We start from the raw sequence: 22,134 nt of genomic DNA on the forward strand, positions 1-22,134 counted from the left end.
GAGACGCCTCACAGGACACCAGAAGAGGAGTGGTCAGCGACAAGGGGGGACTCTCTGGGCCCAGGGCTGACCCTCCTGTCAGTGCCCCCTGCATGGTGGGGAGGGGCTCTTCTCCCCCATCCCTTTACACACACACACCACTCCCACCACCACCCCGACTCTGCCCACCCCGACTCTGCCCTAGCAGTGGGCACAGATGCAGCTCTTTGACCCTGAGATCAAGTTGGCAGCCTGGTCGGAATGCCTTTTCCCAGGCACCCTTGAAACCCAGACCAGCAAGCCCTAACCTGGCCCAGCCGGGAGCAGCAGGGGAGGTGGGCACGGGCAGGGATGGCCGGCAGGCCCGCCCCGCCCTCACTGCAGTCCCACCAGCTCGGTGATGGGCGGGGCGTGCACCATGAGCTCCTCGTAGCGACTGAGGAAGAGCCAGAAGCGAGCCCGGTACGAGTCCTGGTGGTAGGGCAGCTGCTTCTCTCGCAGGAACCGGGAGAGGACAGGTTTCACCTGAAGGGAGACGACGGACGGACGGACTGGAGAGGCCGCTGAGCGGGGCTGCTGCTGACTCAGGCCCACGCCCGCAGGCCCGCCTCCCTCAGGCGGTTGCAGGATTCCGGCCAGGCCTCCTCCGGGCCCCCAAGCCCTGTGCCAACTGTCCTAGGCACAGGGGTGGGGAGGGGAGGCAGGCAGCTCCCCTGTACCATGCACGCCCCCGGCACTTCTCTTCAGACCGCCCCAAAACTGTCCAGAGAAACTGACTCCCGCCCTCCTCGCAGACGGGGAAACTGAGGCTTGGGACGCACCCCGGCCCCTCCTTTACCTTCAGGCACATGTTGTCCGAGAGCCGGGGGAAGAAGTGGTGCTCCACATGGCAGCTGATGATGGAGTGGCCGAAGGCCCAGTCCAGCACAGGCAGCCGCGGCAGGTTCAGCACGCCCAGGCTCATCATTTGCACTCGGGAGGGCTTCTTGTCCCGGGAGAACATGGGCAGCCCAATGTGCTGGAAGACACAGGCATGGCCTGGGGCGGGGCCCGAGCAGCCCTGACCACCCCACCCCCACCAAGGGTCCCCCCCAGCCCTCCCTGGCAGCAGGATAGGGTGAGTGGGTGATGTGAGAGAGAGAGAAAGAGAGAGTGTGTGTGTGTGTGATGAGTGTGAGTGAGTGTGTGAGTGACTGAGTATATGGATGAGTGCGTGTGTGAATGTGTGTGTGTGTGGGTGAGTGAAAGTGAGTGAGCATGTGAGTGAGTGTATAAATGAAAGTGTGTGAGTGAATGCAAGTGAGTGTGAGTGAGTCAGTGAGTGAGTGGCTGTGTGTGAGGCTGGGACCTTGGCCCATCTCTAGCCTCCCTCGCCCCGTGTGTGCATAATGAAGGCCTTTCCCAGGCATCCCTCGGATACTGGGGTACACTAGTTCCCCTCCCACATCACTATGACCGTGCCTCCCTGGGCTGCTCTCTCAGCAACAGGTCTCCAGGCCTTTCTTCTGAGGTGCCTCTGGGTAGCCTGAACTGCCAACCTTCCAGTTCACAACAAATGTACTGCCTTCCAGTCAATTCTGACTCATAGTGACCCTATCGGACAGGGTAGAATTGGCCCCCTGTGGTCTCTGAGCCTGTACCTCTCTACAGGAGCAGACAACCTTGTTCTCCCACCGAGAGGCCGGTGGTTTTGAACTGCTGACCTTACGGTATGCAGCTAGCTCCGTGGGGAACTCACTCCACCACTAGTGCTCTGCCGGGCGCATGAGCCATTCTCACCACCAGGGGCGCCACATGAGGCGATGCCACAGAGACAGTCTATTAGAGAAGGGGGGGATTGTCTGCTGGATAGGTATGAAGTTTCTGTGTGGGGTGATGAAAAAGATTTGGACATAAATCAGTTTATGTGATGGCTTACAACATTGTAACTGTCATTCACGCCATTGTAACTGTCATTCACGCCACACAACGGTACACCTGAAGATCATTCTCCCCCCAAAAAAAATAAATAAACATGGAGTCGATTCCAACTCACAGCAACCCCATACAGAGTTTCCAAGGCTGTGAAACTTTATGGGAGCAGACAGCCTGTCTACCTCCCAAGGAGCAGCTTGGGGTTTTGAACTGCCAACTTTGCAGTCCAATGCTTATCTGACAGCATCGTCACGGGCGAACCTTGACTGCTTGATGCTGAGAGAAATATGTCAGTCACTACAGGACGAATACTACATGGTCCCCACTTCCGTTAGGGACGGTGGGGAAATGTAGAAACGGAGAGGGGTGATGTTGGACCAGGTGGGGAAAATAATGAGTGTCGCTGAGTTGTGATTGTAACAAATGCTGAAATGCCAGGTGTTAGATTTGTCACAAGAAGGTCACCTTGTAACCCTTCTGAAGGCTTGGGGAGAATAACTTCCTGTGGAGAATTGCTGGCTGAAGGGCAGGTCTTAACGTTTGCCTTACAAAACAAGGTCCAGCTTGCACATCCTCTTGTCTTGGTCCATGGTTTGTGTAAGTGTCTCCCTGCTGCACGCTGTCCCGGAGCTCCCCTTCCGGCAGGCTGGGACACAAGTCCAGACTGACTGCTTAGTGGTGGTGTGGTAGGCACTGGCAAGACCGGGTCCAGGGAGCAGGAGGTGTCCCAAGTGGGAACTCCCAGCCCTGTCCCCCAGGTCTCCATACAGGCCTCCAGCTTCTTGGTCTGACAGCATCAGGGCCCTTCCCTCTGGACTCTGCGGTGACCTTTAGTTCACTTGGGTCTCTCCCTGTAAGCACCCAGGGGCTTTGGTCCTAATCACCTGTGTTCCCAACGTTCTTAAAGAAGGAAGCAGGGGCCACTGGAGGGCTAATGGTCTGATTCCTCCCCTTCCATGCAGCAGACTCTAAACTCACTGCCATCGAATGGATTCCGACTCAGCGAGTCTTTAGGAACAGGGTAGAACTGCCCCTATGAGTTTCTGAGACCCTAATTCTTTTTTAAAAATAATTTTATTAGGGGTTCATATAACTCATTACAATCCATACATATATCAATTGTGTAAAGCACATTTGTACATTCATTGCCCTCATCATTCTCAAAACATTTGCTTTCCACTTAAGCCCCTGGCATCAGCTCATTTTTCCCCTCCTTCCCTGCTCCCCCCTCCCTCATGAACCCTTGATAATTTATAAATTATTATTATTTTGTCACGTCTTTCACTTTCTTTTTTTTAAAACATTTTATTAGGGGCTCATACAACTCTTATCACAATCCATACATATACATATACATCAATTGTATAAAGCACATCTGTATATTCTTTGCCCTAATCATTTTCAAAGCATTTGCTCTCCACTTAAGCCCTTTGCATCAGGTCCTCTTTTTATTTTCCCCTCCCTCCCCGCTCCCCACTCTGTCTTTCACTTTCTGACGTCTCCCTTCACTCACTTTTCTGTTGTCCGTCCCCCAGGGAGGAGGTCACATGTAGATCCCTGTAATCGGCTCCCCCTTTCCAGCCCACCCTTGAGACTCTAATTCTTTACGGGAATAGAAATCCTCATCCCTTTCCCATGGAGTGGCTGCTGGTTTAGAACTGCTGACCTTTCAGTTAGCAGCCTCATGTGTAGCCACAACACCAGGGCTTCTTCTATGCAGAAGACCCAAGTTCAGTTCTTGGCCAATGCACCTCCTGCTCAGCTACCACCTGCCTGTCAGTGGAGGCTTCCATGTGGTGGTGCTGAACAGAAAGTCAGTGGAGCTCCTGCCTGGGAGAGACTAGGAAGAAAGGTCTGGCCATCTCCTTTCATAAGTCAGTCATGGAGCCCTATGGGGTGGGTACAAGGGTCTGATGTGGAAACGAGGCGTGAGGGTAGTACAGGGTCAGGCAGTGTGTGTGCCATTGTGCATAGGGTCCCCAGGAGTGAGGAGGTCCCTGCTCGAGTTTTGCTCCACGTGTGAGGGGCTGCCCACGTAGAAGAGAAGCAAATTCCTTACCAGAGACCTGAGTTCTCCCTACTGGCCCATAGAAGTCAGAGTGAGTGTGAGTGTGACTATGTGAGCTTGTGAGTGTATGTAAGTGTGAGTGCAAGTGTGAGAATGTGTGTGTGTGTGTGTGTATGAATGCACGTGTGGTAACGCACCCTCCCGTGGCCTCTATCCCTGAAAACCATGCGTTTTCAGAACCCTGGAGAGCACCCAATTTGCCCACCTCTCCCTGGCTCCCAGGCAGGAGGCCTCACCTGGAAGATATTGACGTGAAGGTATGGGTGGGCCAGCAGGGATCTGGTGACAAACATGCAGGCCAGGGCGGTGCTGGGGGTCCTAAAGCCTGACACGTTCAGCAGCAGCCAGTAGTGAGAGTACAGACCCAGGGAGATCAAGCTCAGCGTCCGTAGAGCCGTCCCGAGGGCCACCTCCCTCAAACGCTCTGCAGAGGGGCAGGACACAAACACTGTCACCAGGGCTGGGGCAGGGGCTGGGGAGGGGTCTGGATTTCTGTTTGAGGCCATTGAAAGTTGATGCAGCGTGGTGGGTGCCATCAGTGTCTTTGAATGGTCACCACGGCAGCTTCTTGCTGTTTGCAGGTTACCGCCAAGAGGGCACCCAGTCTGAGTCCAGTGAGAGCTGGCCCTCTGGGAGCTGGAGCCCAGGTGTGCCTCATGAACCCACGTGACACACAGGGAACCGTCACCCAGTGGAGAGAATGCCAAGCAGCTGGTGCCTGTGGGGGCTGGGTTGGAAACCCACAGGGCCCTTTCCCCATATGACCTCATTTGTACTTCCGTACCACCTTGAGCAGGTAGGGAAGCTGAGGTCCAGGCAGGGGGCGTCACCTGCCCGTGGTCACCACCAGTCAGTAGGTGGCCAACTCAAACTCGGCCCAGGGCTTGGTGTCCGGAGCTCATTCCACCTCATCGAGCTGCCTCAGAAAGTCTCTGTCCAGTCTGAACCCAGTCTAACTGGGTTACCAGGATCCAGGGGAGGAGGGAAAGGTGCCTCCCCCACCCCACCCTGTAGCACTCACCCAGAGCCACCAGCGGAGTGAGGACGGGGATCAGGAAAGGAGCCAGGAACATGTAGACGTAGCGGTTGAGGAAGGGCAGCCTCCAGGTGCTGGAGTCGCCCAGGCCAATGACGTTGGTGTAGCCGTGGTGCAATTTCACATGGCCCAGCTTGGTGTGCTCTGCTGTGAAGGATGTGCAGACCTGGTGGGGGAGGGGTGGGATGGGGTCAGCACAGCCCACCAAGGCAGGACCGTGGGAGCCTCAGACCCTGCCTGACTCCTGAGGCAGGCAGTTTGGATCCCCTCTCAGGAATCCGTGACTGCGGAGCCGTGGCAGTCAGTCAGACCCTGTGGTCTGTTGAGCCTTGCGAAGGCTTGAGGGCTGCCCAGGGCTCCCTGCACTGCTGGCAGCGAGCTCCAGGCTCCGAGCCCCCAGCACTGCTCTGGGGAATGTCTTCTCAAGGCCACTGGGCATTCTGAGCCCACAGCAGGGCAGGAGGGGCAGAGGCTGGAGACTAAGGGAGGCTCAGGGGACAGTTGGCAAGGGGGCACCTGGAGGGGGTTGCCAGGCATGAGACTGAGGTTAACTTCTCTCTGGGGGTGGGTGACTCTTATTGGAATGCAAAGGAGGCGGAAAGGTGTTTCTTATGCAGATGTATGCAAATGATCATGCCCATGAAAACCTCCTGTCCTATTTTATCCAGGTCAGAGGATTTTTAAATGTCTGAGTGCAGCTACTTCCTGTGGGTTTCCAGAAGGAGGTGAAGGGCATCCCACTTTGGCATTTTAAGGAGCCCTCGTGGTGCTATGGGGTAGGTACTAACCGCGAGTCAGCAGTTCAGATCCACTAGCTGCTCCTTGGGAGCAAGGACGAGGCTGTCTGCTCCTGTACAGATTCGCAGTCTTGGAAACCACCATAGGGAGCAGTTCTTTTTTTTTTTTTTTTTAAACAATTTATTAGGGGCTCATACAACTCTTATCACACTCCATACATATACATACATCAATTGTATAAAGCATCGGGTCCTGAAGAGGCAGGCAGACGGATGGAGGTGGGTTTGGCGGTTAATGAACGAACCTCTCAAAGATGGCAGAGGGAGCCTTCCCCAAGTGCCTACAGAGTGCCAGGCTCAGTGCTTCCCACTTTACAGAGGCTTGCCAAGCCGGGGGCCCAGGTGGCACAAACAGCTCACGCAGGAACCCCATGGCAGAAAATCAGCAGTTTGAAACCACCAGCCACTCTGCGGGAGAAAGACGAGGTTCTCTACTCCCGTTAAGAGACCCCTCGGGAGCAGTTCTACCCTGAGCTCCAGGGTTGTAAGGGACCCACATGGCACTCAGTGGCCATGATCTTACTTCTGCGTGGCTAACCTGACTCCGTGTGCTGAGGCAGAAAGCCAGCGGCCTGCTTCCTCAGAGGTCTCAGCTCAGCCACGAGGGGCTGCCGTGACAGTGCAGTTGCACTCTGGGTCGTGGGGCAGGCGTGTTATTCCAAGTTTCCAGTAGAGAAACTGAGCTCCGATGAGAGCATGTGACTAACCCCGGGCCACCCGGCTCGTCAGCCCCAAGGCCAGGACTGGATCCCAGGCCCTGCTTCTGTGCCTACGGTGCTGAGTTGAGCACAGACCCGGCAGCAGGGAGGGACCCAGGAGGAGGAGGCACTCTCTAGAAAGGGCAGCAGCGCAGCCCTGGAACCGAGGTTATCAAACGGCCCAGGAGGTGTCCAGTCCTGGAGGCCGGGTCATGCAGGGAAATTCTCCTCCAGCACCTGCGTTCGTGTGGCGCCGAGGACACAGGGACGAGCCCTCTGACCTCTGAAGGTGCAATGCAGCCTGGCAGAGGGACAGAGCACGCGGCAGGCTGCAGAACGCCTGTCCCCGTACAGGGCATGGCCTCCGGCCCCGCCTGACCTGACGGTGGCCTGCGGCTCAGCAACAGGTGCCCATTGGACCCAGGGTGCCCAGGCCACCAGGCAGTTTAGAAAGAGTCCCAGCAGCCTTGGCAGCGGGCACAAGTGCTCTGCAGGGCCTGTTCCCAGAGCACACGGTGCCCTTGCGCCACTCCTGTCTCGTTCCCACCTCAGGAGGGACTCCTCCAGGGCCCAGCTGCGAGCCAGTGCCAGACCTTGTGGTTGTCCTTGACTGCTCACTCTTCTCACCTCCTCCCGCCCCCACCCACCTGTCTCCTCTCCGGCTCCCACCTGTCGCTCTCTCCCTGGCTAATAAGCCTGCTCCACAGTAAAGTACAATAAAATATTAGCAGGCACATCAGAGACTGTCAATTCCATCACCTCCGGAAGGGCTGTGGGCAGCTGTGGGTGGGCTGGGGAGGAGACTTGTCACTGAAGATGCGTTGAACTTGAACTATAGCACCACTCCAGACGTTACACGACATTCGCTTTGAGGCCACCAACTGAGGTAGCGACCTTTGACTGTGGGACTTGATGGTGGCGAGTTTGGTTTGGGGTTTTGGAGCATCATCCCCAATAGGAGACGCCTTTGTAAAAAGACTGCTTTGTACGGCCCAGCTGAGTTGGCCCTCTAGACAAATTGCAAACCTAAAAACCACTCACAGCTGAACTGTTGCGAAACCACCACGCTGCGGGGTTTGGGTGGGAGGTCTGGGAGGTGGCTCCAGAGATGATGGATGGCCCACTGCACCAGCCTAGGGGGAGGACCCCTAAGTACTCCCATGAGGCTGCAGGCTCTTGGCTCTGTTTCCACCACCACGCGGGAGCAGAGGGAAGGCGATGGCATCCCTAGTCTGGAGTCCAGTGGGTGCCGGCTCCTGCCTACCCGCCCGTGACTCTGGCCTCCCGGCACAGAGCAGGCCCGGTCCAGAAGGAGAGTCCGAGATGAGATGCGTTATCAAGCCGAGGAGCCAGCAGGGCCGAAGCTCCATGTCAATCTGGAAGCTCCGTGTTGGAGAAAGACGACCAGGGAGAGCCCCAACGCTCTCTCCTCCCGGGAGTAAATCCTTCTCAAGTTCAACACAACTACTCCTCCATTAGCGACTACCTTGCTTTCCAACATTTCCCATTTCTGATCATAGGAAAAGTCAACTACGGGACCAGTTTGCTCACTCACCATGCATGTCCAGCGGTACTGAATGCCAAGGGGTGAGGCAGGAGTAACCAAGGCTGACCGTGACCGTTAGGGCTGTGTGCTGGGCCATGGTTCTAAGTGGACCGGCACATGTGTCATGATATGATCAGCCTCCATTTTCCCACACCAGTTTTCCCCATAACACTTTGGCCTTTGGAACCTGTGAGGGGTGGGTGTACTTGCGTCAAGGTGGCCCTCCCCACCCAATCCTTGCCCCGACCTCTGAGTGTGGGGCATCACGAAGGACCAGGGATGGAGGAGGGGACAGATGTTCTCAAAGCATCAGGCCGGGGCTTACCAGGGAGGATAGAACGTTCTCCCGCGGCCTGGAGATGGGCCTTCACCAACGGAGCGCGGCCACTGGAAAACTTGAGTAAGAAGCGGGGCAGTCTACGACCATGGGGAGGAAACCCTGGGGGATGGTCAGGACCGTGGTTCCACGGTTTGTCGTGGACACAAGTGTGCGAGTAAAAGTGCATTTTAGTGCACAGGTTCCCCACCCACAGAATAAAGTATGTCTTAAAGGGCCTGGGTCTTCAGAAAACTCAGTCCAGGTGGGGAGGCAGGCATGATTTGGGATACTTTGGGAGAGATATAAGGGCCCCTTGGGGTGGATGCCTCCCGCTCCATCTTCCCGTCTCCCTCCCAGGCCCAAAGGGTCAGAGAGGTGAGGCCCCCTTCCCCTGGCTGGCAGCTAAAGGCCTAGGACGACCAATGCTGTCACTGGGGGGTTGCAGCGTTTGCCAAACACCCACAGGAGCCTGGGGGTGAGGACGAGACCGTCCTGTGATGAGGCTGGTGTCTCCTGAGGTTCACCATTAGAGGGTGAACCCAACCAGAGAGGAGAAGGGGTGGGGGGTTGGCAAGGATGCTGGAGAGCCCCAGGCAGGAAGCTGAGGCTTTGCACAATACAGAGAACAAGGTGGCTGAGCCAACACACACCTCAGTAGAGCTTTGCCCAACTAAGCCTACCTCTCAGTCAACAAAAACAGGAACAAACCACTAGCAACAAAAGCAACCAACCTGCCACGGCTAGCCATGGCCCTGGCGCCTCCGGCACGTTTCGTAGGGAGCAAAGAGCGCCCACGGGCCGCCGGGTGGGCGCACTGACTCCATGGTGACCCACAATAGCAACAGCACAAGGGAGCTGATGTGATCGCTCCCATTTCGTAGATGAGGAAACTCGCACTTAGATGTGACTGTCTTGCCCAAGGTCAGGCAGCCAAGGGGCTGGGCTGAGCTGGGCTGGGCCCTTCACCTAGCTTCACCCCGCCTGGCCACGTCTGACTCCTTGCCAGGACACCACGAGCCCGGCTGAGGCCACCCAGGAGACGCAGACACTCCATCCCCTTCCCACTCCTGGGACCTGGCCCTCCCCCCCACGCCCTGTGGGTCAGGCATGGAGCCTCCCCTGGAGGTTTTCAGAATGTGGGTGATGAAGCTCTTTTCTTCCACCGATTTGGGTACTTCCACTGGTTGGAACCAGGTCTGCCGTCCCAGCTCCCACACCCTTCATCCAGGCACCCAGAGGCTCACAGACCTCTGGGATCGGACCTCTCCAGCTCCGGTACTTCCCTGGAAGGCAGACTAGCAAAAGAAACTCCTTTTTTGTCAGCTGCTAAGTAGCTTGCCCCTTCCCCTCTCCCACCTCAGAAAGCTGCCTGCTAGTTGACCTGCCCATTCTCCCGGTCCTTATGGGAAATTCTCCGCCAGGGATTAATTTTAGAATGTACTCCCATGTCCCCAGGTTCTGGACACTACAATTGGTTTCGATTATCCTCTTTATGGTTTGTTCTGATTCAATATCGTTCCCTTGGGTGTTGTAATCGGAATAGTGTAGTTAATCTTGTTGTGGGAACCAGGATGAGCTAGTCCACTTTGGTCTTGTTTGTTTTGATACGGAATGTACCTTGTAATACAGGCTTGCTCTTCTTGAAGTTACCAGCATGTTATAGTCAATGCTGTACCCTTAATGCTCCCTCACCCTAATGAACAGTAACAATGATGTTGCTTTCTGCTTAAGTCTTAGACAAAGGATAAATGAGTTTTCCTGCCTTTAAAAGATGAACTGAAATGTGGACTCCGGCCTGCAATCAAAGAATCACTGTTAGATTCTAGCAGTCCGTTATAACTGAATAAAGACTCTCCTAAATTATCAAGACAATATACTAGCTATCATTCATTCAAATCCGCAACATTGCTTCCCTGACCAGGAAAGCCATGTTTCTTGATACCTCCGTCAGGCAGCTGCTCCTGGAAGTGGGGACCCCTAGGGGAAGTGCCCCCTGGTTCCACCAGGACCCCAGACTCCTACCTTCCCAGTGGAGCGGCTGCCTGGGGAGGCTGGAGTTTTGGAATTCTGGCCGAGTCTTGTTCCTCCGGAGGTAAGTTCCACTGTGGGACCGGTCTTTTGGTTTGACTTGGCAAGGGGACTGGACGCCGTCTCACCAGCACCCTGGCTGAGGCGTCTGGTAACTTGCTGAGCTGGCAAGTTATGTGTGTGTGTGTATATAATATATATATATATATATATACACATTTCTTTTCTCCTTTCCTCCCTCCCAGTGACTGGGTTGCGGCTGTCAGCCTCGCAGTCACAGGCCTGACTGACGGACATCTGGACAAACCAACAAACAGACCAAAACGTTTCTTTCGGTTGTATTTTTGTGCTTTCTCTGGGCAGGCTTACATTGTTGGCTAAAAGCAAGTGAATTTTAATCAGGACCAAGCGATTTTTGTTTCACAAAGGTAAACCTTTGTGTGGTATTTTTAAAGAGCCTGGAATGGTTTTGCCCGCAAACCTGGGGTTGGGGCAGCCTGGATAAAGCTGACTCCTGCCTGCCGGGCGCTTGGCAAAAGGTTAAGCCTTGGGAAGCAGGTTTCTTTGCGTTTGGCCTTTGTTTTTATTGTGAAAACAAATAAACGTTTTAAACAGCTTATGCACAAAAAGGTCTGGTTCGGCTTTCAGTTCCCTGGTTTACTACCTTGTGCTGTCCTTTTCATGGGGCCTCCAAGGCATTTTGCCTTTCTAAGGTTTTACCTGCTTTGCAGTGCGGTCAAAACAGACAACCTGTCCAGCTCTGTGTCTTTGTGGAAGGACTTGAAGCAGTTTCACCCAGAGGTTTGGGAACCGGAAGGTGTCTTTCAATGGGTAATTACTCTTTGCTTCCAAGAAATGTAAGTTCAGCTTATAAAAGGAGTTTTTCTTTGTTTATTTTTTTCTGGCAACTGTCTGTTTATATTTTCTCAGCTTCGGAAGGGAATTAGTGGCTTTTAATTAGCATAAATTAATATATATAAAATATAGATGTCGGTGTGTGTTTGCATCTAATTAAAGCTAGAACCTGCAGGTCAGGCGAGCACCTGAGTGGGTTCACTTTAAACGGAGCTCCCCTCCTACGTGTCTGCATTGCACCGAGAGGGTTAAAAACCAGCTCAAATAACCATACTCTAAAGTGCCTGTCTCCTCCTTCCCCATGGAATGCCGTCTCATTCATCTTTGGTTAATGCGCATGTCATTTTTGGGGGCACACTCTTTGGCTGCTCAGTGTCTTCAACACTCTGGACAAGAGCTTTCTGCCGATGCAAATCGCTCTCTGCACTCGGCAGCTCAGGGTGTTCTAGGTAACACCCCTGGTTCCACCTGTCCTCCAAAATCTCTTTGTAAAATGAAAAATTCTCTGCAGCAGCTCCAAGCCCTGCTCATCTACTTTGGCTTCTTGGGCAAAGTCCCCACCGCCCCGCCCAGTCCCGCCCCCGCCCCCAGCTCTGCAGAACTCTGGGAAGGCCCTGGTTTGGTTTTTTCTAAACTGATCGCCCACGTGAAATGACTGCCAGCAAATAACGATGGTGCTTTTCCCGTCAAAGGGTCCCAGCCGCACTCGCTACGAGGCCCCAAAAAAGCTGGGTTGAGCTTCAGCAGGGCTGGGACATGAAAGGAAATAAAAACTAATCTAATTTTTTTTTTTTTTAAGAATTGCTAAAAAGGTTTATAATGCCTGGAGAAACAAGCAAGAGGGCTGTAGCCTGGACTGTAGTTGTGGCCTTAAAAGAAGGTCTGAGAATGATGAGGGCAATGAATGTACAGATGTGCTTTATACACTGATGTATGTATGATTGTGATAAGAGTTGTATGAGCCCCTAATATAATGATTTTTTTTAAAAACCCATATAGTGGTAAAAATTAATTGATTAATAAAATTAAAAATAAAAAAGAAGCAGGTCATACCCCACTAAAGCTTATAAAACCAGAGTTCTGATTCAGAACAGGTGATCCTTAGGAAGGAATCAATGCACATTTAGGAAGAAGAACAGCATTAATAATAATAACAATAAAATATTAGAACCTTTGCTCAATCAAGGGAAAAGTTGTGTTTGCAGTTCAGCATATTAGAAAAATGTATAAATTCTCTTTGGTGCGTCTACCTTAAGCAGGTTGTCTGCAAGGACAGTCTCAGGCAGAGCCCTAGTCATTTCTGCTGAGACTCCTGAGTGCACGGGCCTGGCCAAGCTGGCAGTGCGTGTTCTTTCATCGAAACTACGTGCACATCACCCTGACTGGGTTACATCCTCAGACAGATTATTAAGTAACATTTGCCAAGACCTGTGGTTTCCACCAACGACACTCGTTGAACTCCGGGACCACGGGAGTTCTGTATTAATACAGTCGTTGATAAAAATGATCGTTGAACAGTAAAAGAATAGAACGTTTGTAAGCCCATTTGCTTTCAGCCATCGATCTGAATCTTTAAAGAAGGCTCTGGAAGGGTCAGCCTCCCAGTGCTCGGAGGGCTCTGGACGTTTGCAGACACTGGTGAAGATGGCTGTTTGGGTTTTTTAAAAAACTTTCAACTAGTGGCTTGTGCCTAAGGCTGGAAAAAAACCAATTAAATCCACAAAGAAACTCTTCTCTAGGACCGTTAAAAGGAGCCTGTAAGCAGCCTGAAATGCTTGCTAGGTGTCTGCGTGGGTCCACTTGTTGTGTGGCAGTGGAAAGAAATGTAGCAACAAGGAAACAGGTTCAGTCTGGTCACTAACACCTGAGCACCTGGCTCACAGGAACTAAAGAAGATGAGAGCGGGTTGGCTGAAGCTCATGGCCTAGCCCGAGGAGGCTAACGTTGTTTTAAAAATAAACTGTGACTAGACCATGGTGAAAGGCAAGGAGACCAATGGGCACCCTGGTGGAGCCAAGTGAAGCAACCCACATTGAGCTAACCCAAACCCGTCCAGATGAAAAGATTTTTGAGCCTGTGGACTGGTGCATATTGTTGCTGACTTTGTGGACGGCCTGTCCTGATTTGACTTTGCTGATGGATGCGGACTCACAAGGTTCCAATTGGAATGAAGATTCCTCCCATCAGAGAACTTGCTTGTCTCCTCAAAGCACGAGGTTAACATAAGTAGGTAGTATAGAAATTGGATGCCCAAAATTGGGGAGGGGAATAAAGGCATAAGGTAACTGGCTTACAAACGTTCATAGATAAAAATATAAAATATTTTTTGTTTTGTTCACTTATAAACTATTATGTTTAAAGAAGACTGGCACACTTCAAACTACATATTTTAGTTTTAATTTGTTAGAACTACTGTTCTTGTTTTGAAATTGGCATGTGGCTAAAAAGTTGTGTAAGGGGCATCACGTTGATCCAACAGCGACCCCTTGACTGTTCCAAGGATACCTGCCGGCAGAGATTCATACTCATGATTGGCTTTAAGTCCCTGCGAACCTGACAGATTGTCCAGCACAATTCCACAAATTCTTGAGGAAGGCAGGACCCCAGCCACGAGCAAGCAGCCTCCCTGTGCACCCATTCCAGCCCCGTGACTATGTCCTCATAAAGCATTCATGCCCACTGGGCTCAGACCACGGTGACAAGGGCCCTTGGGTCTTGTTTCTTTTGTGACAAGGAATGCACCTCGTATGCAGGCTTGCTCTTTCTTGAAGTTATCAGAATGTTATAGTCAATGCTGTACCCTTAATGCTCCCTAACCCTAAAGAATGGTAACACTGATGTTGCTTTCTGCTTAAGTCTTAGACAAAGGACAAATGAGTTTTCCTGCCTTTAAAAGATGGACTGAAATGTGGACTCGGGACTGCAATCAAAGAATCGCTGTTAGATTCTAGCAGTCCGTTATAACCAAATAAAGACTCTCCTAAATTATCAAGACTTCATTGTGGCTGTCGTTTATTCGAATCCGCAGCACTTGCCCAACTTATCTGATGGATTTTCAGCAACAAATAAAGCCAAAAAGCACTCAGTGCTGGCCAGGAGGGGAAGACCCAGGAGGCCAGGTCAGGATGAAGGGGAGGGTGCAGCAGGCAGGACCCAGCCCAGGGGCTCCCTGGGGCCCACGGGGCTCATGTGCTGTGGTTCTCGGGACCCTCCCGCTGAGTCATCTGGAAAAGTTTCCCGGAAGAAGTGGTCTTGGCCCCCTGTCTCTGCACAGCACACCTGATCCCCCAGGCCCTGAGACAATTCTAGCCCGGGGTTCCCAAACCCCAGGTATCAGAGTCACTGGGCAGCACCCGGAGACTTTTCCATCTTTAACAAGCCGGAGTCTCCAGGTCAACCTGTTACCTGCCGGAGGTTTTACTGTTTGTTTCTTTCTTTCATTTTCTCACGACTGGGACGAAGGTTTGCCAAGAGATGGGTTTGCCAGTCAACGCTCCACACACAGTGGGTGCTCATTGACAGACACCCCCAGCATCTCCTCCCTCTCCCAATGCTTCCCCGGCCTCTGCTGTCGGCCCTCCCCATGTCTAGCCCTTCTGAACCTGGTCCTGGGGAGAACACACAAATGTGAGGACCCAAAATCAAATCGCTGCAGCGTTAATGAGGGCAAACAGCTGAAAACCCCAAACACCTGCTCATCCTCAACTGCCTCTCAGTACAGCTCGGGACAATCCAAGCAGATCTGATTCCCCCCTGGTGGCGCAGCATCACCGATGGGGGGAGGGGGGCTGCCCATGCAGCCGGCACAGTCTGGCTCTTCCCATGCCTTGCCCTGCCTGTCACAAACCTGGTGTAACCCCGATCCAGGCAGGTGCTGGAGACTGGCTGGGACCAACAGCTAGGGGTCCCTGGGCAGGGATGTTTCTAGAAAGGGACCCTGAGGATCACCACACCGTGATTCCTCTTACCTTTAACTCACTGCCATCGAGTCCAGGCCGACTCAAGGCGACCTTAGGGGACAGGGTGGAACTGCCCCTGTGGGTTTCCCAGGTTGTAAGTCTTGACGGAAATAGGAAGCCTCATCTTTATCCTTCAGAGCTGGTGGTGGTTTTGAACTGCTGACCTTTCAGTGAGCAGCCTATCACATAGCCCACTCTACCACGAGGGCTGAGAAGTGTGAGCTGGTGGGGCGAGACAGGGATCACGGACAAAATGGACAGTTGGAGGTAAGACACTTTTTCCTGTCCAACTGCTGTGGTTGAATCTTTCTAGAAATTAATTTTATCAAACTTACTGAAAAATCTTGTCAAACTTACTAAAAGACTTCTTCCCTAAGAGTGGTAATGGCCCCCGAAAGTGGGAAAGGTTCCCACACTTGTTGACTGACTGAGAAGTCAAAGGTGTCAGTCCACTCAGAGGCACTGAGGAAGAGAGTCCTGGCGATCTTCGGAGACAGCCCCGTGGACAGCAGTGCTAACTCCCACCCGCACGGGGCCACCAGCAGCTGCGCTCAGCCCCAAGGCACCTGGCTTTGCGGGAATGTCTGGGTCACCAGCCCCTGCCAGAGAGGACCGTTTTTGGAACTGACTTCCGAATTCGCTCTGAAGGGACCGTGGCAACTCCAGTGAGGGTTCACAAGTGGAAAGGAGAGGGGGAGAGACCTGGAGACCAGCTCAGAGAAGCACCACATTCCCAGGTCGTCCACTGTGAGAAGGTGCAGGCAGGAGGGGTGGAGGGGAAGAAAGAGGGAGAGCTGGGTGGCAGGGGTCAGGAGGAGGGGCCTTTCCAGAGCCACTCAGGCGCGTCCAGCCATGGCCGGGTATCAGAGGGGCAAGCTCCAGACCTAGGACGCAGTGTCACTGGCCCCTGCTCCCCACCCCTCTGTCTGAAGTTCACATTTTAAACCCTGATTGGAAAACAAAGAGGATTGCAACCAGAGGGTAGGGCAGCCTCTGGCCAGGATCTGCCAGTCAAGGTGTCTCTGGTGCTGCCCTGGGGCCGGTGGCAAGTGCAGGGGAGCTGTGTATGCCCAGACCCATTATGCAGCTCAGTACCCCGTGACATGCAGCTCCTTTCTGCAGGCCTGGGGGGTACACATGCTCACACGCACACACACACACACCTGGCAGTGTCTCCTGCACATCTGGGGACACATGCTGAGTGCTGCAGTCGCTGACCCCTGAACACGCACACAGCACACCCATGTACCACACACGCTTGCCTCCACCGCCGGCTCCCCAGCTCACCTCCACAAAGAAAAGTTCCCAGATCCTGCTCCAGGTCTTGGACTCAGTGAGGGCCCCATGCGTGGCCAGGTGGCTGCCCTTGACCGTGAGTGTATAGTGGCACACCCCCAGGATGACGATGCCCAGGCCAAAGACCAGGACGTTCTCAAACCGCAGACACAGGAACCCTGTGAGGCCGGGAGGGCAGAAGTGGGCGTCAGGATCATTTCTTCCAGCTCCTATCTCAGCTGGGCCCAGGGACTGCCCCAGGGAGATAGGCACCAGCACCCCCCCCCCCGCAAGATTTTAATGATTGGTGTGTTTTAAGTCTGGATTTAACTCACTCTGTTAAGTTTTGGATTTAATTATTCCTTTGTATTTATTGCCTTTCCCTCTGGGGCCAATAGAGGTTAAAACGGCAAACCTCAAAGGTAAAACTGTTTTATTTCTCAGAAGCAAGTAAAAACAGAAAATAAACAATATGATCAGCCTTCACATGAAAAAAAGGCTCTACCTGCGCTGTGAGTGACTCATTAGGCTGCTGACCCCAAGGCGGGCAGTTCAAAGCCAGCAGCCCCTCTGCAGGAGAAAAGGCGAGGCTGTTACAATCGCAGAAACCCTAGCTCGATAGGGAGCTCTGGGTGGGAGTTCAGTCGGTGGCAGTCTTTGGCACATGGATATAAACAGGATAGGTGCTGGAGGGTTCTGTCCCTAAATTACTTCTGAAGACGCTGAGCAGGGGGCTCTGGCTGGAGGCTCTCTCCCTGGGATGGGGACAGAGCCCAGGGCTCACCACGGACCTCTGCCGGGAGTCTGCACTCCACGGGGTGCCTTCACTGGGCGCAGGGAGGGGGTCGGATGTGTTGGGTGCAGACCAGGAGGGGGCCGGCAGAAACCCCCCTTTCTTTGCCCGGACTCCTCTCCGCTCCCCCCACCCCGACCTGCACCCCCACCCCGCTCGCGCCCCGCCCTCAGACCCGCTCCGCCCAGCCCTCCCCAGTCCGCCGACCCTTCCTTCTAGCGCCCTGCTCCCATCAGTCCCTTTCCCTGATCCTCTGGGAGCTCGGAGCAGGACACCCCGAATCCAGACTTTGGAGTTTAGGGCGCGACCTTCCTCCCTCCCGGGTACCCATCCGCTCCACCCTCTGCGGCCGCCACCGGCCGCTGCCGCGGCGTCCGAACCGCCAAGGTCCCAGCCCGCAGCCCGGCCCTCCCCCCCACCCCCGCACCCCGGCCTGTCGCCCTGTCCCCGCGCCCTCACCGGCCGGCACGGCGAGGAGGCTGAGCGCGAGGATGGCGCCGTCCACGCCGTGCCGCTCCCACCACGAGCTGCGCTGCACCACGTCCCGCACCAGCGCCTCCAGCTCGCCGGGCAGGGGCTCCACCCCGCCGCGCCCGCGCCCCTTGGGCTCCACGGGCTCCGCCGCCTCCATGGGCTCCGCGCTCTGCGGGCTCTGCGGCTCCGCTGGAGCCCAGCCCGGAGCGTCGGCGGCTCGGCTCGGCTCGGGGGCGGGCGGGGCGGAGCCAGCGCCCGCCTAGGGACACCCCGCCCGGCGTCACGGTGCCCGCGCCCAAGCGACTCCTGCGAGCGCCAGGGTGACCCCGGCCGCAGGGGGCCGATACGCGGGGTAGGGGAGGTATGAGCAGGGTGGAGGTGGGTAGGCAGACCACCTGGGGGACCATCCTACCTGGGATACCGGCCCTCGGGGCCCCTGCACCCCACTTGGGTTTGCTGTAGTCTCACATCTCTGCCTAAGTGTTGGCTTAGTAGCATTTAGCAGTCGGTGGACCGAATAGCGACAGAAGAGCGGTCCTCTGTGTCTGCCCAGAGAGCTGACGCCAGGGGCTCGCAGGGACCCCGTTTGGTTAGCAGAACGTTCAAGAAAGTCCCCACAGAAAGTCAGGGGGGTCTCTTCTGACTCCCATGGGGAGATGGCTCCCCAGTCTCGTGTTGCCTGGATGACTTTGGGCAAAGGACAAGTTTCCATCCTTGTCCCCCATCCAGGTGGGCAGACAGTCTGGCTGGGATCCCGCCTGCTCCACCTCGCAGCCTGGGAGGCAGTGTCTGTGGAGCCTCCTCTGCTCAGCCCTGACCTTGGTCCTCAGAAGACAAGCCACCACCCCCTCCCTTTCCTCCTCCTGGGCCCTTCTTGTTTGCCTTGCAGATGCTGGGGAGGGAGGAGACAGGGACAGAGAGAGGTGCACCTAAGCCAAGCGTGAGAGCCGAACATTGATTATGGCCGATCAGAGAAACGTGCACGCATTTGGCTTATGGTGTTGGTGACGAACGGTGAAAGTGCACCGACTGCCGAGAGAAACGCTCTTCTGGGGAGGGCTTCTTTCTCTTCATGAGTTCTTTAAGCTGTGCAGGGCAGAAGCCTGGAGGAGAAGGAAGTCCCGGATAGTTTGCACCGATAACAAATGAAAGGTAAGACTGCACCCAGAGTTGGAAAAGGTCATGCACTCACGCACCTGGCTTCTTATCCCTCACACACATCCCAGGAAACCAAAACCACCGCCATCCAGCCGATCCTGACTTGTGGTTCCCCATAGACAGAGGGGAGCCACTTCCCTAGATCTGAAAGACTAAAATCTTCATGAGCGGTTTTGAATCATTGACCTTGTTAGCAGTTCAATGTGTGACCCATGACCCCTTTCTTCCAAGGAGTCTACTGGGGAAAACGAATCTTGAGATTGGCAGTCCTATCAAAAGGGGTGATTGAAATCCCACTGGACGAAAAGGGCTGATTAAAGCGAAAACAGAAGAGCCCGGAATGCTTTCCTTTAAGATGGAAAGGTTGTCAAAGCTGGACATGGGCGCGTCCTGGGTGTATACCTGCGCGTACACGTCAGGAAACACACAGAAAGAAGCCTTCCCATCAGATCAGCAGTGTTCACAACCGACAAAACTGGGAACCGCTCAAATGTCCCCAACGGTAGAATGAATCAGCTGGGGATGTGCATGCTGGGAATACCGGACGGTCCACACCCAACACTGTGCCAAACGACCAGAGGCAAAAGCTCACCGAGTTCTGGTGCCGTTCACATCCAGTTCCAAAGCAGGCCAGACGCATCGGAGAAGATGGTGACAAATCAGGGGTAATGACTGGAGGGCCTCGGGGGCTGGCAGATGTTTTGTGTCTTGATCCAGGTGCTGGTCAGCTGGGGCGTGTTCAGGCTGTGCCATTCAATTAGGCAAAGGTTAGGCGTGTACTTTTCAGCATACACATATCAATCATGTATTTATATGCATACGCTTTGAAGTATAAGGGTGCAATTAGCCTTTCATATTGTTTTCCATGAACTTTTGGAAGCCATATCTATATCTATCGATCAGTCTGTCTATCGATCTATCTGCCAGGCGACTCTGTCAGGTAAGTGATGGACCACTAACCACTAGGTCTGATTCAAACCAGCCAGTTACTCCATGGAAGGAGGATAAGACCAACTGCTCTCTGAGTATTTCCGACCCTGGAGATCTGTGAGGTGCAATCTGGCATCTGTATACTGCCATTGAGTCCATTCTGACTCGAGTGATGTCAGATATGTAGTTTTTACTGTCACGGAGACAATTCCATCACCTAGTGACCTTACAGGACAGTGCCTTGACGCCCCTTTGGTTTCTGAGGCTGAAAATCTTACAGGAGCAGAAAGCCTCCTCTTTCTTTCTCCTGCAGCGTGGCTGGAGGTGTCAAACTGCCGACCTTGCGGTTCACATTCCAACATGTAACCCTGGGCTTTAATAGATGGATGGATGGGTAGATAGACAGATAACAGATGGATGATAGGAATTTCTCTCGAGAAAGCGGCTCCTGCAGATATAGACAGACAAATTCTAGTCTATAGGTCAGGTGTCAGGCGGGAGGCATCTCCTGACCTGGGTAGCTGCAGGGGCTGACCAACCAAAAATGGACAGCTCAGAGGGGCAGGCTGCTGGCTCACAGGAGGCTGTCCCCATAGCCCATAGCAACCTCTTGGACGACAGAGCCAAGCATGGCCTGCTCCTGGTCATCCCGATGCCAAAGGCCATCCTTGCAGCCACTGGGTCTGCCCACCCTGCTGAGGGTCTTCTCCACCAGCCGCAGAGGCTGGCGAATCCCTGGAGGTCAGGTGGTGGTGCCCTGGGTGCAGGATCCAGAGCTACGCTGGAACATAGGTGACACTCTGGAGGCGGGCCACACCCCGACACCCCCTTTCCACTGCCTGGCTGCTCAAAGCAGATCTCACGGTGAAGGGAATGAGGGGAAGTTGGGTCACAGCGTGGGGGGTGGCACTCAGGCCCGTGCATGTGGGCACACAACCTTTCAGCACCACGTTGCTGTTCGTGCTAAATGTGGTGAGAAAGGCAAAATTGTTCATTACAGCTTAGAAAGAAAGCACAAGGACGCCCGTGCTTACCTTGCTTGTTGGATCATCTGACAGTGCGTGGAGGGCCCAGGGAGCAGATCTGGGCAGGCTGCTTGATCTCTGCCCACAGCAGGCACTGCTGTGCTGCAATATTTGGCAGTCGCCCTCCCTATGCCTACCTCCCTCCACCCACCCCTAACCCCTCACCTATCTGCGCAAGACGGCGCAGGCAAGAAGCACAGCTGGGCTCTGGAGTCACACCAACTTAGAAGCTGTGCAGCCTTGGGGAAGTTGCTCAACCTCTCTGGGTCACAGGGACTTTCACTCAGGCAGTCAAGCACAGCCATTGAAGGGGTGAGAGGAGTGCTGGATTCTTCCCGTGCCCCAAAGGGGTTGTCGTGCCACTTTGGAGACGAGCAGTCAATCTTCAGCCTAAGTCCTCAGTCCTAACTGGTGCAACCTGGCATCTTCCAGAACCTTCTCTCCTGCGTGAACTACTCACTGACCTCTGACCCATAGACCGGTGTTGCCCTGTCTCACTGCTATGTCTTCCTTCTCAGCATAATTTCTTTCATCCCCCATCCAATCCCTACTCACCCCACGGGTTCTGGAAACTTCAACAACGCTTGCAAAAGCTATTTTCATGCCCCTACTTCATTCAACCCGTTTTACTGACCACCTGCTGTTACGCTGGTCACTCTGGCTCTCAGGCTCCTGCTCTTCCTCTGGCCTCAGGCCACTCCCAGCCAGCGTGAACTGCCTGGCCTCAGCAATGTCAGGCACTGATGTAGCCATGGTGGCTCGTGGGATCCCAGGGCCTGCATTGTCTGCCAGTATCCGTCAGGATAAACAGCACCAGCCGATGGAGCAAGTTGCCCCAGCTTCTCGGTGGTTACACACAAGGTGGGTTTGTTTCTGGCTCTTAGTACAGGCTACGCAAAAGGCATTCAGTGCCTCCTTCTTCTGAAGTGGACAGCCAATTCCTTGTGCTCAGTCTGGGCGCTCGGCTGAAACCTGCCCGCTGTGGGTGACCCTGCCGGCATCTGAAATCCCAGGGACGCGCTCCCAGCATCAAAGCAACACACAAGCCGCTCTGGTGTGACACACCGACAGACCAGTGGTGGTGCTGGTCCTTGGAGCCAGAGGTCAGCAAAGAGGAAGACCCTCGACTAGAGGGATGGACACAGTGGCTGCGACCCTGGCATCCAACAGAAGCAGCCTCGTGAGCATGGCCCAGGGCCGGGCGGTGTCACCTTTGGCTGTGCACAGAGCCCCTGTGGGTCGGGAACGGACTCAGCATCCGGTAAGGCGGGTGGGTGACC

The 22,134-nt window shown here is 54.2% G+C and overlaps 1 protein-coding gene across 1 annotated transcript; it reads right to left on the reverse strand.

The window, feature by feature from the left end:
• Nucleotides 1–354: 354 nt before the first annotated feature.
• Nucleotides 355–21,607, reverse strand: FADS6 (fatty acid desaturase 6). The gene is made up of 8 exons (XM_075559691.1): nt 21,502–21,607; nt 20,437–20,564; nt 17,727–18,000; nt 16,487–16,653; nt 4,983–5,163; nt 4,198–4,385; nt 818–997; nt 355–504 (listed from the first exon to the last, which is right to left on the reverse strand). The coding sequence occupies exons 1-8, from the start codon at nt 21,605–21,607 to the stop codon at nt 355–357; spliced, it is 1,374 nt and encodes a 457-aa protein (XP_075415806.1).
• Between the last annotated feature and the right edge of the window lie 527 nt (nt 21,608–22,134).

Source organism: Tenrec ecaudatus, chromosome 10 (genome assembly GCF_050624435.1).
Source record: "Tenrec ecaudatus isolate mTenEca1 chromosome 10, mTenEca1.hap1, whole genome shotgun sequence".
Lineage (NCBI taxonomy): Eukaryota > Metazoa > Chordata > Mammalia > Afrosoricida > Tenrecidae > Tenrec > Tenrec ecaudatus.

Bases quoted from the DNA above. Each gene is read 5' to 3' on its own strand.
- FADS6 (XM_075559691.1), bottom strand. From the start codon at position 21,607: ATGGCTACATCAGTGCCTGACATTGCTGAGGCCAGGCAGTTCACGCTG. The intron at 18,001-20,436 runs GTTGCTATGGGC...GGGTGTCCCTAG, and splicing joins TTGGCTCTGTCGTCCAAGAG to GCGGGCGCTGGCTCCGCCCC. The intron at 5,164-16,486 runs GTGAGCTGGGGA...CTCCCCCACCAG, and splicing joins GGGAACTTTTCTTTGTGGAG to GTCTGCACATCCTTCACAGC.